Source organism: Lagopus leucura, unplaced genomic scaffold (genome assembly GCF_019238085.1).
Source record: "Lagopus leucura isolate 7727_CA_CO unplaced genomic scaffold, USGS_WTPT01 Super-Scaffold_100001, whole genome shotgun sequence".
NCBI classification, from domain to species: domain Eukaryota; kingdom Metazoa; phylum Chordata; class Aves; order Galliformes; family Phasianidae; genus Lagopus; species Lagopus leucura.
In genome coordinates, this window is record NW_024962262.1 from 15,238,409 (window position 1) to 15,257,016 (window position 18,608).

Genomic DNA, 18,608 nt, shown 5'->3' on the forward strand with positions numbered 1-18,608 from the left:
TTTACTAGAAAAAAATCTTTACACTAATATCATAGGGGTGTCAATCTTGTAGAAATAGAAAAGGCTCAGAATAGAACAAAAATCCTAAATGAATAAAAATTGAAATTCCTCTGAATTAAGAAAAAAATATCATTCTTTTTTAGGTCCTGGTTCTTTTTTGCTTACATCCATTTTTTTTTCTAACCTGAAGTTCATTTACTGGTGGTTTATTTCAGGGAAGAAGCCAAAACCCTCTCGTCCTGAGTCCCCTGCAACAACTCCAAACATATCTGTGAAAAAGAAAAACAAAGATGGAAAGGGTAAGTCACATAGTTGTCACTGAAGTTTTTAATAAAGCATATTGCTTCTGACTGACACGTAAAAAGAGAAGAGTTTGCAGTGATAGAGCAACAGATCTTGTACTCAAAGGTAGTTACCATTTCATCATAAATTATGTAAAAAAATCAGTGCAGGAAACTCCTTTGTGAATTACCCAGTTCCTGGGAAGAAGGATGCATTTGTCATTTCAGTTGCAAGGGCTCTTGGAAAATCCTCAAGCCCCCACAGAGGCTGCTGTGTTTCTGTAGAAGTCCTGGGGAGTGCCTTGCATTGTATGAAGCTTTCGTGGGATGCAGTTGTTTTGACAGATGATCTTTGGAAACATTTTCCATCTGCACGTGTCTAATTCTGCACAGAGAGATGATCAAGGCTGCCAGCTGCCAGTGGGAAGTACCAGTGCCTTAAATTTGAGGGAAGTTAGCTTGAAGGCTTGGGCAGAACGCTTAGGTTTTCAGTACTTCATTCCTTTCATGGTTAAAATAGGGAAAGAAAGAAAAAAGAAAGAGAAGAGGCCACGTTACTGATACAAATAAATAATTTCCCCTTCTGTGAACTGTTCAGCAGTGCCTGTCAGTTTGGTCAGCTTGCTTCACTGTTGATCCAGTGCCCACACTGAAACCTGGCTGGTTTGTGAATTGCAGCCTGACGCACTTTCTGCCACCAACTGCTTTGCACAGGGGAAGCTCTTCTGTGTCACCTCAAGTGCCACCACGTGTGCTTTTATCACCTGAGCTGCTCTCGTATTTTGCAGTGCTCACCAGGAGACAAGCTCTGCAAAACCCGGGGGGGTGTTGGTCTCTTTTGAAACTCTAAAAATTACTACATTTGACCAAATAATGTGTTCTCTTTTGAATAAAATTTTTTCGACCGTAACAGGAAAAAAAAAGATCTGTTTGCAAGTAATAAATATTTTAAAAGCTATTGCTGGCTGTTTTGAATATGCACTGTTGTGGTTGGTTTGTTTGCTTTTAATTAAGACCTGATTTTTAAATTAAAGAAAAGCATCACAGTAACCTCACAGCAGTGCTTAAATGAAATAATGGGAAATATCAAAGCAGCTATCCATCCTCCAAGTTAAAAGGCAGAAGCATCTAACTTTCTGTTGATGATAACAAGGATATACTATAATATTTCACATTTGTCCCTACTTACAAAATTGCTAACTCAGAAGGAATTACAGTGTGTTGCCTGAAGCCACTATTACAAACAAAACTACCATACAAGCACTTGTTTATTATATTTTTGAGGAACGTAGAGTCAAAGCAGAAGAGATGATAATATATGTGGCCATGGCACAGAAGCAACTAGAAAATCCTGGGAGTTGCTCATCTCTCAGTATCTGCACTGTTCCCCCTTAGGAGAGCATGTGTGCTAAAATACTGACTTCTCCATTTAATTATTTAATGCAGTGCATGGAGCAAATAGTGAGTTTTCTCTGCATTTCTTATGCTGTAACTCACAGGAGGTTAGAAATCCTGCCTGTGAGTAAAACAGTGCTTTCACAGACAGTCCTCTTCATAGTGATTTTTCAGTGGCTAAACAGTGACAGATTTTCAGTCTGCCTTGATACTGCTCAGTTTTTTAGTCTAGACTACAACAAAAGCACCCTGGATTAGTGGTAATTGGCTGGGAATGCTGTCATTCCTGACTGACACGGTGTCTTGCCTAAACAATCTTAACCTTTGCCTTCAGGTGTCTGGAGGCAGACAGGCTGATATTTTCCACTAGGCTGGAAGAGATTTGTAGCAAAGCCAGGGGTTTTTCTCCAGAGATGCTCGCTTTTCAGGTTTCTACCTTCTGAAGGGGTGTTTTGTACTGTCAGGGCTGAATGGTGACACTGCTGAATATTTGCAAGTACCTTATAATGGGGGCTTGCTGGGTTAATCACCAAAATTTCAGTCAAACCTGTTGGTTCATCACTAGAGCTGACCAACCCAGGATGTCAAGTATGGACAATGATGTATTTGTAGAAATACAATAGGGTAGTTTCAGAGTCTGAAGAATTTATAAGATACCTCCTCTAGTTAACAAAAAGTCCAGACTGGTGGCCATGGAAGTTGAGAAGACAGCAGAATGAAGCTGAATCTAAGAGTTTCTGTTATGTTCTCATTCATTGGCCATCTTTTTTTTATTTTTTTTGGTGAAGCTGCAGGAATCTGCATATGCTGACCTTTGTGTGGTATTACATGGCTACTTGTGTGAGGAGATAATTTCACGCAAGAGGTTTTCCTCCTTCATCAGTCTGACAGCATCTCACTAAAAAGGCTTTTCTGCAGCTGTGACTATCCAAAGGAACATCAAACACAAATAGCCTTAGAAAAAGCAGGCAAAAAGATCTCCTTAGTTATACCAGCTTAGACTCCTTAAATGTGTTTTCTGGACACAGATTTGGTGGTAATTTTTTCACAGTCTGTGATTATAATGTGTGGAAAACAGCAAACAGGCATGTTGGATTTCCAGATGTAGGTGTGCTTGTATCTGCTTCTACATAAAACACAGTTTGAATGCTGTCTGCCAGCAAGTCATTGAGTTTAGGAGAAAGAGATGTTTTCTGAACTTTATCTCCAAGGTTTGCTTCCCTTGGCATTATCTCTGAGTATCTCCCCCTTCTCCCCCCCCAAAAAAATCTTGTTGTTAAAGCAGGGATTCTGTGCTTCATTTCCAGTTGCTTCAGAGGATGGACGTGAACGTGTTCCTGTTCAATTGAAGTCACTGCTTCTGTGGCTGGGTTAGGCATGAAGGAAGCATGTGAATGGGAAGAGAATGCTGTCTGATCTTGATGCTGGGATGTGATGTTTGTAGTTTGATGCTCAATCTGTTGGTTACAGACCATGGCTAGACTGGACACCCCGATTAAAATAACTAACAAGATTCCCTTCCCATGCCTCTCTGTCACTGTTTCCTAATCTCAACGTTATACTGCAGTGTGTTCATAAAGATACCAACTTCTTAATTTTTAGGTTTACATTGAGAATAAAATATTGTCAACTAATTTATTTTTTTTTTCTTTCCTGAAATACTTCTATTTTAGGAAACACAATTTATCTCTGGGAGTTTTTACTAGCACTGCTTCAGGACAAAGCTACATGTCCTAAGTATATCAAATGGACGCAAAGAGAGAAGGGCATTTTCAAACTGGTAGATTCTAAGGCCGTGTCCAGACTATGGGGAAAACACAAAAACAAACCTGACATGAATTATGAAACAATGGGTAGAGCTCTCAGGTATGTGCATTTTTAATAATAGGCTGTCTTTGTTGCCATGGTGTTTGCATGCATTAAATGCCTCATCTAATTTGTGTAACAACTGTAAAGGAGTTCTGTTAGCTTGGTAAACAAAGGACTTATTCCAGCAAAATAAATCAGCTAACTAAAAGTAACCCTTGCTAACCTAAACCCCAAATCAATCACCTTCAGTTTCAGCTTGCATGTTTTCGGTGCCGCCACCAAACCTGTATCTCACAGTCACCCCCAAAACTGGAGATAGGGGATTCCAGAAGTGGCTTTTCTGTAAAGTTTGACTCTCCTTCCTCCAAGAAGTCCTGAATTTATCTATAGTAGAATTTAAGAAAATATTTGTTCCCATAGCAAACGATCCAGTTCTCAGTGGAAAATACAGTTTTAGAATTAAGATCTGCATGCGATTCTATGAACTTGTGTGTACAGTTTTAAAACATCTTTTTCTATGGGGGTTTATTCCACATACAGAAAAGACTGTGCTAAATAAGTGTAATCCTGTGAGTGTGAGTGATGCAAGCTTCAGTCTTACTTGCTGATTGATCATTGTCTAGCTGAGCAGCTGTGCTTGTCTTTCCTTTCACCTCTCATCTCAATATGTCTAATTTTATGTATTTGTAAGTATAACAGAAGTAGAGCTCCCCTGTCCTGTTCCCTGTCCTTCCGTGTAGCTGAAGCATCTGTATGCACTTACTGAGAAGTGAGCATAATTAAGACTGGGTAAAAAAGGACTGGATGTCTGGAGGAGACCTGCAAGTTTTGCATGACTCCTAAGGAGTGTCAGTTTGTAGCAGCGTTGCTAAGTCGCAGAGTTCTTGCTGTTCAGTGTTACCTGAGGTTGAAATTAAAAGGCTATAAGACATACCACTAAAGAGTTCTTTGAATTGAAAATGTGCTACTAATTTGGCCACTCCTTCGTAATCAAGAAATGAGGCGTGTAAAATATTATTTTAAGCTTCTTTTTCTTGCTAATGCTGGTCTTATTCACTGTTCTTCTGTTGGTAAGGGTTTCTCTTTTTCAGCTTGCTTTTTTTTTTTTGTCAGAAAGCACTCTGTAACTTGATGTATGTATGCTTTAAACAGATATTATTACCAAAGAGGAATACTGGCTAAAGTAGAAGGTCAGCGCCTAGTGTATCAGTTTAAGGAAATGCCAAAAGATCTCGTCTACATAGATGATGAAGATGCAAGTCCTAGCACTGAAACATCAGATTCAAGTTTGCTCTCAACTCCTGCGGCCAGTAGAAACCAGTCGAGCAGATCTAGAGCGTCTGCAAACACAGGAACAAAGGGAGGATCCACCACAGTTCTAAAAACAGGAAATTCAAAGCCTGCTAAGCTTAAGGAGCACGTAGAAGTTGTACAGCAGCAGACACCTGGCTTGACTTCAGAAGTTTTGAGGACAATGCAGTCTACACAGCCAGTACATCCCACTCAGCTTTTTCGGACAGTTCACGTAATGCAGCCATTGCATACCCTCACAGAAGGACACGCAGCTGTAACCAGTAACGTTCCAGATGAAACATTAAGTCCCTCAGTTCAGAATATAAGGTAAGAAAATGTAAATTAATGTATGAATAATAATAGCTTCATCGGGTGGTGAGTAGGTAGAGTATGTTCTTTATTGTACTTTAAAAAGCTTGCTCCTGTCCTGGATTTCAGTGAAAGGGTGACCCTGGGAATTAATTGGGAGTTTCTACAGCACTCTTGAATGTCCGCACTCCTAAGCTCTGTCGTTGGCAAAGGGAAGCACTTATTTCCTCCAGGTTAGGCCTGGTGCAAATCCAATAAAGAGAAAAAATATACAAGTTCTATTTAAAATTTTCTATTGTTGGTTCTGTCTTGCAGCAGAGAGAGTATTTTCATGGCTCTGGTTTTTCACTGTTCGGTGTCTTTGCTTTTGAATTACGTGTGGTATGATTACAATAATCCATCAGAAAGATTTGCCTTCTTCCTTCTTAATTCTTTGTATTATAAATGTTGTCATCTCTTTCATCTTTTCTATTGTCCCCACTTAAAAGGGGAAAGCTCAGTTACGTACTTCAGCATTTTATTGCTGCTAAAAGAGCTTGTTCTTCTCCCCTTCATGGAACACTGAAATTGCATGTCGTAATTCTGGACCTTCGTTGTTTCACAAAAGCCTCAGGATATATCAGGAGCTGCACATTTTTAATGAATTACACGCATTAGTTGTTGTTTGTTGTTCTTTTTTCCACTTGAGATTTGTGTTGTTAGAGTTGCTGTTTGAATGGTTATCATTTTATACTACAAAAAGTCAATAATGTTTTTTCCTGCTCCCTTCCTGTGTTATTTCCTTTGAAAATTGCATCCAGAGCCACCGGTAGATCTGTGAGTATCTGGGGTTAACCACAGAATGTTGTCAGATGGAAATAACTAATGATGTTAATGAGATCAAATAATTGTTTAGCTTCGAACAAATACCTTTAGCTCTTTCATCTCTGCTACTGGAGACTGTAAAAGCCGGTCAGTTATTAGAACTGCATTTGTAAATGAAAGGACAACACAAGACTTCAGCTTCAATCAAGAAATATGTGTGTAATAAACTCTCTTATTTCTTTGAGGTTAAAAAAAGAAAAAAAAGCCTGGTGAATTGGTGTTTTTTCCTTGAAAACTAGGAAATGGTTTTCGTTCACGTTGCAGTGCGAAAAATTCACACTGAAAAGTGAAATTCATTGCTTCATAAAGGTTATAAGGGAATAAATATATTGAGCAATGTAATTACTGATAAGGGCTGTAAAATGGACTGGAAGGAGTCGTCGTTTTTAAGTAAGCAGTATCTGTTTTCATTTGTTTTCTACTGCGGAAATCAAATTGTGTTTCGCTTATAATTCTAATCAACTAAAATTAGCCCAAGAAAGGAAAGGTTGCGTGTGATCAGATGCTTAGGTGGAAGTCACTCTCTAATTATGAAGAATTTGACCAAAAAAAAAAAAAAGTTTTGAAATTCCTTTGGGAAAACAAAAATCTGTGTCAGTGTGATGTGTGCACTTAAATTTTAAAGCCTAGGAACGGAGCTGCACAAGGCTGTAATTTCAAGGCTGATGAAGGATTTAATTATCTGCAAGTTGTAAAAACGTAGGTAGGTAACTAGTAGTTAAAGGAGATGAGTACAGGCATTACTGAAGCTACGCAGTACCATTTAAGTTGGGAGAAAATTGCTATTAAACATCAGTAGGGTAGAGAGTGTGGCAGTTTGCAGAGTTAAATAGCTCTGGGCTACATCTGTGTTGGATTATCCATCAAAAACAATTCCAACTGGATGGACTGTTATGTAGATACTGCTATTTATGTAGTTACATGGATAGCTAAAAAAAATGATAGCAACAAACAGAATGAAGACATTTAGACCCAGTTAGATAGGCAGGCAAGCGTTCTTAAGATTTGGAAAGCTGCAGAATGATGTGATTGCAATCTATTGCATTACAGCACTTCACAGTGAGTTTTTGGGCAGTAAGCAAAAGGCCATGGGGGAAGGTAGTAGATGATGCATGTGTGAAGTTTGAATGAAATAAAAGCTGTGGAATCCTTAGAGTTTTGTATCACTTCAGTTGTGTTTCTGCTGTGTTGATAGCTTTTTTCCATAAGTCCTTCAGTTATGTGTTTCCTAGCCACGATGACAGTTTCTCAGTTGAAGGGGGGAGGGGGTGAAGAGACCCATTGACTGGATCTTTCCAGTGCAATTAAATTACTGAATGTTACAGAAATATTGTTCATTAGGAATGCAAGAATGCAAACATGCAAAGGTGTTTAAGCAGTGAGACTGAAAAATAAGAAATTGTTTTTGTCCACGCTTATAGCCAGGATAAACCAAGGTGCTGATAAGTCCAGGCTCCAAAAATGCAGTCTGTAACTTAAATTTTTGCTCAGTTTCAGACTTATATTTTTGTTTAGTTTCAAACTGCAAACTTAAAAATCATTTGGCCAGATGGAAAGGCATATTAAAAAATTTAGGAGGTGATATATTAGGCTTTGTTTTATTGTAAAATTACAGAGTAACTATCTTTTGTTTGCGCATGCAACCGTAAACCTCTGGCAGTTGAATGTGTTTGTGTACATGTTCTGAAGAGCTTCAGTGGACCTACCATGAGGGGCAGGATGATATTTAAGAGTTCAAGATCTTGAGTGGAAGCAGCAAAGCAAAAAGTAGGATTGCTACCCTGGACTTCAGGAGAGCCAACTTTGATCTCCTGTGGGACCTACTTGGAGCTATCCCGTGGGCTAGGGTGTTGGAAGGGAAGGGGGCCTGTGAGAGCTGGTCGGCATTTAAGCAGCTCTTCTTCCAAGCTCAGGATCGGTGCATCCCTTGAGCAAGAAATCAGGAAAGGGTGGCGGAAGACCTGTGTGGATGAGCAAGGAGCTCGTGCGCAAACTCAAAGGAAAGAAGGCCCATGAAATGTGGAAAAAGGGTCTGACCACTTGGGAAGAATATGGATATGTTGTCAGGGCCTGCAGGGATGCGATGAGGAAGGCTAAGGCCTGCCTGGAATTGAATATGACAAATGTGATGAAGGATAATAAAAGAGACTTTTTAAAGTATGTTAACAGTAAAAGGAAGACTAGGGAGAATGTGGCTCCCCTGCTAAATGAGGGGTGTGTGTTCTGGTAACACGGGATGCTGAGAAGGCATTGCCTTCTTTGCTTCTGTCTTCAGTGAAAAAGCTTTCCTTTGGGAATCCCAGACCCTGGAGGTTAGTGAGAGGATCTGGGGAATGGAAGACCTCCCTTTAGTCAGGGAAGAGGTGCTCCGAGAGCGCGTAGGCAACATCAATGTTCACAAACCCATGGGACCCGATGGGATGCATCCACGGGTGCTGAGGGAGCTGGCAGAGGTGATTGCTGAACCGCTTTCTGTCATCTTTGAGAGGTTTTGGAGGACGGGGGAGGTGCCTGAAGACTGGAGGATAGCCAATGTCACTCTGCTCTTCAAAAAGGGCAAGAAGGAAGATCCAGGTAATTACAGGCCAGTCAGCCTCACCTCTGTCCCTGGAAGGATGATGGAACAGCTTGTACTGGATGTCATCTCCAGACAACTGGAAGAAGAGGAGGTTATCAGGAGTAGTCAGCATGGGTTCACCAGGGGGAGGTCATGCTTTACCAACTTGGTGGCCTTCTATGATGTTGTCTCTGGCTGGGTGGATGGGGGGAGAGCAGTGGATGTAGTCTACCTGGATTTCAGCAAGGCATTTGATACTGTCCCCCACGACATCCTTATAACAAAGCTGAGGAAGTGTGGGATAGATGAGTGGACAGTGAGGTGGGTTGAGAACTGGCTGACTGGCAGAGCACAGAGGGTCGTTGTTGGTGGTGCAGAGTCCGGTTGGAGGCCTGTAACCAGCGGTGTTCCTCAGGGGTCTGTGCTGGGTCCGGTCTTGTTCAACATCTTCATCAATGACCTTGATGAGGGGACAGTGGCCACCCTCAGCAAGTTTGCTGATGATACGAAGTTGGGAGGATTGGCTGACATGCCTGAAGGCTGTGCTGCCATTCAGCGAGACCTGGACAGGCTGGAGAGCTGGGCAGAAAAAAAACGGATGAGGTTTAACAAAAGCAAGTGTAGAGTCTTGCATCTGGGGAGGAATAATTGCATGCACCAGTACAGGTTGGGGGATGAGCTGCTGGAGAGGAGCTCTGTGGAGAGGGACCTGGGTGTCCTGGTGGATGACAAGTTGGCCATGAGCCAGCAGTGTGCCCTTGTGGCCAAGAGGGCCAGTGGCATCCTGGGGTGCATTAAAAAGAGCGTGGCCAGCAGGTCGAGGGAGGTGATCCTCCCCCCTCTACTCTGCCCTGGTGAGGCTTCATCTGGAGTACTGCGTCCAGTTCTGGGCTCCCCAGTACAAAAAAGACAGGGATCTCTTGGAAAGAGTCCAGCGGAGGGCCACAGAGATGGTGAAGGGCCTGGAGCATCTCTCCTATGAGGAAAGGCTGAGTGAAATGGGTCTGTTCAGCATTGAGAAAAGAAGACTGAGAGGGGACCTGATCCAGGTCTATAAATATCTAAGGTGTGGGGAGCAGAGTGGCGAGGCCAGACTGTTTTCAGCAAGGTGTGGAGACAGGACAAGGGGAAATGGACAGAAACTGGAGCACAGGAAGTTCCACACAAATGTGCACAAGAACTTCTTTCCAGTGAGGTGACGGAGCACTGGAACAGGCTGCCCAGGGAGGTGGTGGAGTCTCTTTCTCTGGAGATGTTCAAGACCTGCCTGGATGCCTACCTGTGCAACCTGGTGTAGGGAACCTGCTTTGGCAGGGGGGTTGGACTCGGTGATCTCTGGAGGTCCCTTCCAACCCCTACAATTCTGTGATTCCGTGATGGGTCTGCTTGATTTAAAATGCACAGCACAAGTGAGCACCATTGTAAAAAAGGGGGCAGACAAACCTTGTGATGTATGCATACTGCTTATAGGAAAGTGCTTGGAGTCACTTTACTGTCAATTTACAAGGAAACTGGAGGAGCAATAGCAGCAGCCACTGCTTTGTGCTTTTTGGAGGGTGAGGCACATGGACAGTTGTGGTCCTCGTGGGAGAACAGGAGAGCAAGCTTGGGAATGTTCCCCAGGAGCTTTTCCTGATTAGTGGTCAGGCTCTGCTGTGAGACTCAAACATCTTGGGCCCATATAATTTGTCTCCTGTAATGTAGCCTCCAGAGTTTTATTCATATGAACGCTCTTTTCTTCATTTAAATAAATGTTCTTCCCTCTGCAGCAATTTGCTTCTGTCATGTTGGGTAGGGAAACAAAATTTATGATTAACCACATACTGTAGAGAATATATTGAGGGCTTTTGAGGTTAAAACAATTGGCTTCTTAACAAGTAACCATACCCTTCAGAGAAGAAGTCTGAACATGCATCTTCTCTGGTAAGGGACTTGTTAAAAGAATTATGTTTGAAGAATGCTGTGCAGGATTTGCGTCCTCATCCCTCTGTGTGCCAGCTGGCATTGCCTGTCACAGAGCTGGCAGAGCAGGGCAGCAAGTCCCCAGGGCTGCTGTGTATTTCTGAAAGAAATTGGAAGGCCAATGAAGCAAGCAGGTTCTTTGTGGGATGCAGGCAGTGCCTTCGTTTACAGCTGCTCAGAGCTCTTGTGGAGTTCTGTGTAATTTGAGCACAGAAAGGCTACGAAGTAGTGCTAACTCAAGCTTGGAAGATAGGGTCAGGTTTTGCAAACGAGGTTTTCCTGATCAGGATGGACACTGAGTATCTCAGATAAGAATATTTAACATTACAAACTCGCAGCTCTTCTGCTTTTCTTGGTGGATGCAAGTGCAGTTACAGAAGCTTCCAGTTGTGTCGCTGGGAACTGAGTTTGGCACCACACGTTTCCAGTGACAAGATGAAAAATAAAATGCCTCTCTGGATGAGCATTCTGTTTCCAAACTTTTCCAGTGACCTGGCTTTTGAAGGCAGAAGAAAGGCTCTCTGAATGTTGTGCTTGTAGAATTGCTCTGTTTAAAACTGAGTAACTCGCACAGGTTGTTTGTTTTGCAGGGATGTGTTATTGGAGGAATTTTTAGCTTGGAATTTAGTGGCACTAAAGCAGGCTTAGGATTCAACTTCACCTTCATAGGGTTGTTCTGAGTGTAAAGAGCATTCTGCTGCTACTCCAAAAGCTGTATGTCTCCTGAAAGACTGAGTCCTTACCTTCTCTGCATAGTCTAGGACATCATGAGGGCTATAAGGCACCTTGGTTTGAGCCGTTGAATTGCACTTCTATATGACTGTGGCTGTAAACAGATACACATTTCCATCTACCTTTAATCTAGCATAGCAGTGATTTAAGGTGGGGTGTCTTCTATGTAGTGAAGAGAGGTTGTTTCATTACTAACAGTTCAGAGAGGATTCAAGTTGTCTTTGTGATAGCTTGGGCAGAGCGTGTTAGAAGACCAGTGTCCTGACTCTGTTCTGTAACTTGGGGAAAAGCTAATACAGACCACAGAGGATCAGTGGGATACGGTCTGTGTGTTCCCTTCTGAACTGGAGCACTGCTGCTACAGGATGAGTCAGGCACAGCTTTCATCTTGACCTTTTGCTAACCTTTGGGGTAGAAAATGTTGCAGTAATTCATCCTGAAGGTGACACAAGCACAGACCACAGTGGCAAGATCCTTATTCAAGAGGAGGAGGAAGTAGCTGAAGGGGAATTGTGTTTTTTCTGGCTGTGAGCATGCTGTATAAGAACAGTGATGAAGCCATCAATATGCCAACACGGTGGATTGTCCCGATAAGCAGAGGGAATTACCTTTGAAAGTCATGTCTACGCCAGGCAAACACATGCTTGGTGCTATTGTTCCGTAGTCTGTTTCTGTGTCCAGGCTGTGATGTAAACTAACTATTGTTGATCTGACTTGCAGCTATGCTGATGCTGATAAAATACACAGATTGGTCTCGCACGAACTTTTGAACACAGCAAATGCAATCATGGCTGCTAATCAAACAAAATGTTTTTGTTATCTTGTCTCATCTATAGATGTTAACTTGTATAAATTGTGCAGTGAATGTCACTGTTACGTTCTCTAATAGTACTTTGCATCCTATCTTTATTCAGTGTGCTCGAGCTAACCATAGAGGCACAGAGAGGCAGTTTGGCAACACCTTGCTGAGATTTGTCTTCACAGTCTGCATTCCTGTAATCAATCCTTTTCCCCAAATAAGAATGCAATTCAAATCTGCATGTCAGCTACTGTTATAGCCCACCAATCTTTTGCAATTCTTAGAGGTATGCAGAATCAAAACCATCACAAGTGTCAACACTTGGTAAAAAGTTTGCTAGAGGTCTGGTATTTGATGGGAAACATGAGAAAAGGGATGTGATAACTGAAAACATCTCCTGCAATTGTGTGGGAGGCCTTTCTTTGTTTAACCAAAGTCAGTGCACATGCTTTGCCTCTATTTGCAGTTGGATTGAATGTCTATAGGAAACCCATTTAGTTTAGAGGGCAGAATATTTTTATAATAGAGTCAACATGGCAAAGACTTTGGTTATCGCTTTCCACTTTGATTTGAATTTCCTGCAGCTGAGAAGACTTAATAAAATTTCTGTTACGATTCCTGTGGTAGAAGGAAGAAGGCTGCTTATGTCAGATGGGACTTAAAAGGTCACCTCAACTAATTTTGTTTCAGCACAATGAGAAGCTGTCTGCAGAAGCTCTTCTTACGTGTATTTGGCACTGTCAAAAGAGGTGGAGTTGCTACAGGTTTCTGGTAGTGGGAACATTTCTGAATTTTAATTCAGTTGAGTTAGGTCCTCTGCCCTCATGATGTAACAGATTGCCTTGTCCAGACAAAGAGCTAGACAAGAACAGGCAAGCTCTGCCCTCCTTCAGGAGAAGGATCTGTAATTATGTGAAGGATCTACATTAAGACATCAGGTACCTTATTACCTCTCATGGACTTCTGTACCTTGATTGGTGAGCGGCTCCCATCTGCACAGCACTGGAAGAAGGCCAGTGGCTACGTCTGAGATGCTTTGGGATGAGGTATTTATAAGGCTCTTTGACTATCATATAACTGAGTGCAGCTGCAGAAGGCTTTGCACGAAGGTAGTGCTCCTGAATTGATTTGGCCAAGGTTGCCTGTATTCACGTAGAAGAGATTGCCTCTTGGCTCAGGCACTTGAAGTGGTTCTAACAAGCACACCGCACCCCTTTGCCTCCCTCCTCTTCCTAGGCTGATTGAATGAGTTGTTTGTAACCAGTGAGTTGAACAAATGAGGAAAGTCCCTGGAAATTGGCCCATTTATCTCAAGGCCATCGTTCCCCCTATATCCATCCGTACACTGAGTAATATGTATGCTAGGAAGGGAATTCTTTTCTTGCTTCTTACTTCTGTGCATTTCTTAATGTTGCCTTGTTTCATTTTTTTTTTGTTGTACTGTGAAATACTTTGTTTAGCTTGGCTTGTAGCTTCAGTTTTGTTTCGTATCTTCTTTCTTTCTCCATTTCATATATTTTTTTCATAAATTACCATGAATAAACTTGTTTTTCCTTCTTGTCATTTAGTGTTTGCTTTTTTCGCTGTTCAGCCCTTGATAATCTAATGTGATCTTGCACAACTCCAGACTGTTACCAGTACCAAATGAACCAAGAGGTAGATTCTCATTTTCAACCCGGCTAAAATGACTTCAGCATGCTGAGAAAATGCTTTGTTTCTGTCATTTCACAGCTGTTGTTCCTAGTGCTTTGCAGAATACCCCCAGCATTGGTTAGATCCAGTTCCCTGTTTTTGAGGTCATCCTTTGCAACCAGTTAACAGTTGGACCCCTTTATTTCAACTATTTTATTTCTACTGTTTTGCTTCAAAAGAAAACAGCTTAAGAACAAGGAAGTAGCTCCAAAGCACTACTTGCATGGTACACCAGCACAGGCTCCCAGCATGAGCTGCTGCTTTTCAAAGTTGTAACTGCTGATTTGACTGTAAGAGTACTTAACAGGCTCACATAGGTTGCATCATGGATTAAGAAGCTGGTATGGTATCCATGGTGTTAGTCAAATACTTTCAGTGTTTTTCTGATGGCAAATACCAGTTCTTAACAGTTCCGCCTGCATTGCTGCTTCCTCTAGACCTTGATGGATTTTTATTTATGTGACATTTTGATTTTGCTGCAAGCTTGTATAACTTTGGTAGTTTAGATAAAGAAGGCAGTGGGTGCCCTCCTCCTGTTACTGCTTCTGACGTGGATATTTCTGATTTTTTTTTTTCCTGTCATGCTTCCAGGGGAATTAATTAAAATAGCACTGTGGCCCTCTGCAGACATGGTGAACCTTAATGATGTAGTTCCGAGCCTTGTGTTTTAAGCTCAGTTGCATGCATTTGCTGCATGGAACCACATAGGAAAGAAAGAAAATATCACTTTGGTTGGGTGCTTCATCTCCTAGCCAGCCCCTTTTCATTAGCATCTTCTTTGGCTTGTCTCCAGTTGTACGAAACAGGAGCTTAAGATTGGGCTTATTGACTGCCCCTCTGCACTCCAGTGTCAGTAACATTGATTTTAGTGCCCTGCATATGTAGTCTGTGTGATGAGACGTGCATGGGAGCCTTGTGGGCTACCATTTGTTTTTATTCTGCTATAGCAGCAGTCCTGGCTACTTCTAACTTCCTCATCATTTTTTGAGGAAGAGAAAGCTACAGTTAGAGATTTTCTTTCTTTTATTTATGAAGCCACACAGGAGGTGGGGAGAGGCTGGTCTGCAGCAGGGTGCTAAGGGAAGAGTGAAATGCACTGAGCCTGTTACCAGCTGCGTTACTGGAGCTGCTCTTGCTGGGGGCACCCTTTGGAGCCTTTCCCAGAGGGCTGAGATGAGGGGGACCTGGGAAGTCCTCTGCAGATGTTCCTTCACTTGCCTCTGCTGCTGTGCTGAGGAAGTGCAGCTCCACATGCAGCTGGAATAGCAAACAGTAGTGTCTCAAGCAGTGCTATCTGCAGCCTGTAGTTTCAGCATCCCAGAGGTCCAGCCTGTTCTGGTGAGCTCTTGTTTATAACTGTGATAGTTAGAACATTGTTTTAAACTGAATACACTCGGCCTGATCTGACAGGTCAGTGGCTAAATGCTGCAAAGAAGGATTTCATAGAGCTGTAAACAAAAAAAAAAAGGCACTACATGGGCAGAAGGGCTACAGAAAGGAGGATATTCCATGGTGTTTGTAGGTGTTTATCTACAGCATAGCGTGTTGTTAACGGATGTGAAAGTACAAATGTTGAAAGTGTGTTTTTCAATCTAAAGTGATTGCAGCAGAGGTAGAAATAAGCTAGGAGGTGGTTATTTTTGCTTTCAGTCTGTGTCAGGTATGTTCCAGAAAAGACAGATAAGATTAAAGGGGAGGAGAACATGCAGGAGAAAACATTGAAGAGCAGCAGGAATGTTGGAACTTTGCAGGACAAGCAAAAGAAAGAAAAAAAAATGGTTGAAGGCAGAATGGTGGATTGGAACAAGTTGTGGTTGGATTTCAAAGCAATTATACCCTCAGCTTCCTTATTCCCTCCCTTCACTGGAAATTATTTGCTTCACAGGGAGCGTGTTGTGGCTTTTAGATATGTTTTGGATTTTTTAAACCCAGGTATGTTGCATGACTGAAGTGTGTGTGTGTTTCAGCCACGTCTCTAAATCATCATTTCCCACTGAAGTGTTTGTACACGTCGGTGATATTGCTGTTCATCATCTGACTTTGCTCTCAGCATAAATACGGAAAGCAATGCGGCACACAGGTCTGTCAGCCTGAAAACTGATGGAAGGATTCCCAATTTAAACTTATATTTTGGAAGCAAATTTTGTTCAGCTGCTTTAACCAGGAGTACACGAGTCTGGCAGGCAGTGAGCTGTGTGTCCTTGGAGTCTGAGGAGATCCTGATGAGCATCACCATTGCAGTGTAAATAATTCTGCATATAAGTGAGCACACAGAAGGAGGTTAGGAGAACTGAGGGCTGACTTATGGATCGTTTGGATACACACTGGGTACTGTGTGAAATTGATGGCAGAGGTATGTTCAGTCGTGCTTGTGATGTTGATGCTGGAGAAAGAGATCCTGGATACAGTTTCCAAGTTTTCTCATGACCTACCAGCAATCTCAGAGGCAGGCTGTGCAGTTCAGTTATGGTTGTATCACACATACAAGATCCCTTCACTTTGGCAATTGTGTCGGTGAATTCAGGGGTCAAAACCATTTTTTCTTCTAGTAGGAAAGTGACTGTTTCCTTTTTGCAGTCCTTAGAGAAATGAAATGTTTCTGATGTCGAGTGATTTTTCAACAGTTAATCTGTATTCTTAAGAACTCCTCACAGACGTGTTCTGACCCTGTAATCTTTTCTAATCTTACTAGGACTTTACAGACTCCAACCCAAGTTCCAGTGGTTGTTTCTCCTGGAAATCAGCAGCTGCATACTGTAACACTCCAGACGGTGCCTCTTACTACAGTGATAGCCAGCACAGATCCAGCCTCAGCAGCAACGCCCCAAAAATTTATTTTACAAGCCATTCCTACTTCACAGCCCATGACAGTTCTTAAAGAAAATGTCATGCTACAGTCTCAGAAGCCAGTTTCACCTCCTTCCTCCATTGTGCTGAGCCCAGCACAAGTTCAGCAGGTTCTCACCAGCAGCGTGCAGACAATTTGCAATGGAACAGTTAATGTGTCTTCATCTCCATCCTTCACTGCCACCACCCCAGTGGTAACTTTTTCTCCCAGCAGTTCACAGGTGGTTGCTCATCCATCTGGCACAGTGATCACTTCAGTTATTAAAGCAACAGAAGCTAAACAGATTGGGGTACAAGGAGTGCTAAAAGAAGATGACGGTGACAAATTAGATGATGCTGAGCAGTCAGAGCAGAGATTCCAGCAGCAGCCGTTTGTGATGGTAGTATCCAGTTCAAATAGTTTCCCATCTAACATACAAGCAAAGCAAGAAAATGAGCCATTGGAACCCAGTTCATATTAATAAGTTAAAAAAAAAAAAAAAAAGACCCTGTGGATGATTATTTTCATAAATGTGATGGGACCTTTTCAGTTTTGTATATATATATAATTTGATTCAGAAGCAAGACGTTAAAAAAGCTACTTAATTTCTGCATTTAATTGTTAGAATTCATGCTTTAGAACAGATTTTGATTTTCTGTTAATTGCTAAATGTTATCTTAATTAAAACTGCGCATTACTTAATGTTCCAAAATACAGGCATGAAGAAACGTGCTTTTTATGTTATGAAGACGTTATTTTGAGGTCGTTGGCCAAAGTTCCAAACTTCTTTCTTGCTGTATGTTTTCAGTCTGTTGCTGATTTACATTGCAATAGGATTATTATAACCTTTTTCTGTTTAATCTGTATGTGTATCACTTAGCTTTTGAAGCAACAGTTACTTTCCATTGGACGTTTTCATTCCATGTGTATGAATGTTTATGAATATCTTTCATACCAGTGAATTACATCCACTTTACATGTTGATAACCAGATCTCCTCTTGTATTTTTTTGCAGCACAAGCTCTTGTGTGTGCAAAATGGAATATACACTCCTATTGAGAGTACACAAAACATTTATTTCAGTAATGGACAATGCCATGTCAATATTTTATAAGAAAACATCAGATATATTTAATTACAGAAGCTAACAGCATCACTACAGGTGCAAAAGTTTCATTCCATTTTGTGACTATGAAGCTTAACAATCTTGCTTTCTACTTCAAATTATTTTGTAGGGAGGAGGGAGAAAAAATATATACAATTTATGCAGATATTCTGAGATTAATACTGCTAAGAGTTCTTTTTGATTGTAAATAATGTACATTCAATAAGGAAGTTTTTTCAGCTAATTTGTTTCCATACAAATTTTTGATAGAAGAAAATAAGATCATTATGTTTAGAGGTTTAATATTATATGTATTCATATTACAGAGTGAATTTGTATTTAAAGACAAATTTTTAAGTGATGGAGCCCTCTGAACCTTTGGTTCTTGTCTTTTGTATTTTTAATTGGTTTATTATGAAAATAAATCAAATGGAAAAACATTTTTTTTTCTGTACTTATTCTGAAACGCTTTTGGATTATTACAGTGTTTTGATGATCGTTGTGTGCATAACCAAAATACACTGAGAAATAGGACAACATGATGAATCGACGTGTGTCTGTGGTGGGACATGAGCAAATGAGCAATTCATGAATCACTTTGAACAGACTGGAACACACCCTGTGTGCTGCGGGCATGTGATGACATGGTGTCCTCTGAAACAGGGCTCAAATGAAAGCTGAGCCATGTCTGAGAAGTGGCCTTAAACTCCTCCTTTTCTGTCGCTTCCTAATATGTTATCAACAGCCCCAAATTTTCATTGCAATTTTGGGATGTCATTTAGCTCAGAGAGCCTAATGGCTTGTGTATTGGCTGTTGGCTCAAACTACTGTCAAAGCCTGGCTGTATTTCAACAGAAGGCGGATTAAAAATAAGTATGGTGAATCATAGAATCATAGAATCACCAAGGTTGGAAAAGACCTAAAAGATCACCCAGTCCAACCGTTCACCTATTCCCAATAGCTGCCACTAAACCATGTCCCTC

At 41.4% G+C, this 18,608-nt stretch overlaps 1 protein-coding gene across 2 annotated transcripts in view; it reads left to right on the plus strand.

The window, feature by feature from the left end:
* The window catches only part of ELF1 (E74 like ETS transcription factor 1), a 40,275-nt gene extending 22,771 nt beyond the window's left edge, over positions 1-17,504 (plus strand). For both annotated transcript variants that reach the window (XM_042867125.1, XM_042867126.1), the window contains 4 exons: positions 216-299; positions 3,350-3,542; positions 4,638-5,105; positions 16,386-17,504. In XM_042867125.1, the coding sequence (XP_042723059.1) occupies positions 216-299; positions 3,350-3,542; positions 4,638-5,105; positions 16,386-17,001 (1,361 nt within the window). In that variant the 3' untranslated portion in view covers positions 17,002-17,504. The remainder of the gene's footprint in view (positions 1-215; positions 300-3,349; positions 3,543-4,637; positions 5,106-16,385) is intronic.
* The last annotated feature ends 1,104 nt before the right edge of the window (positions 17,505-18,608 follow it).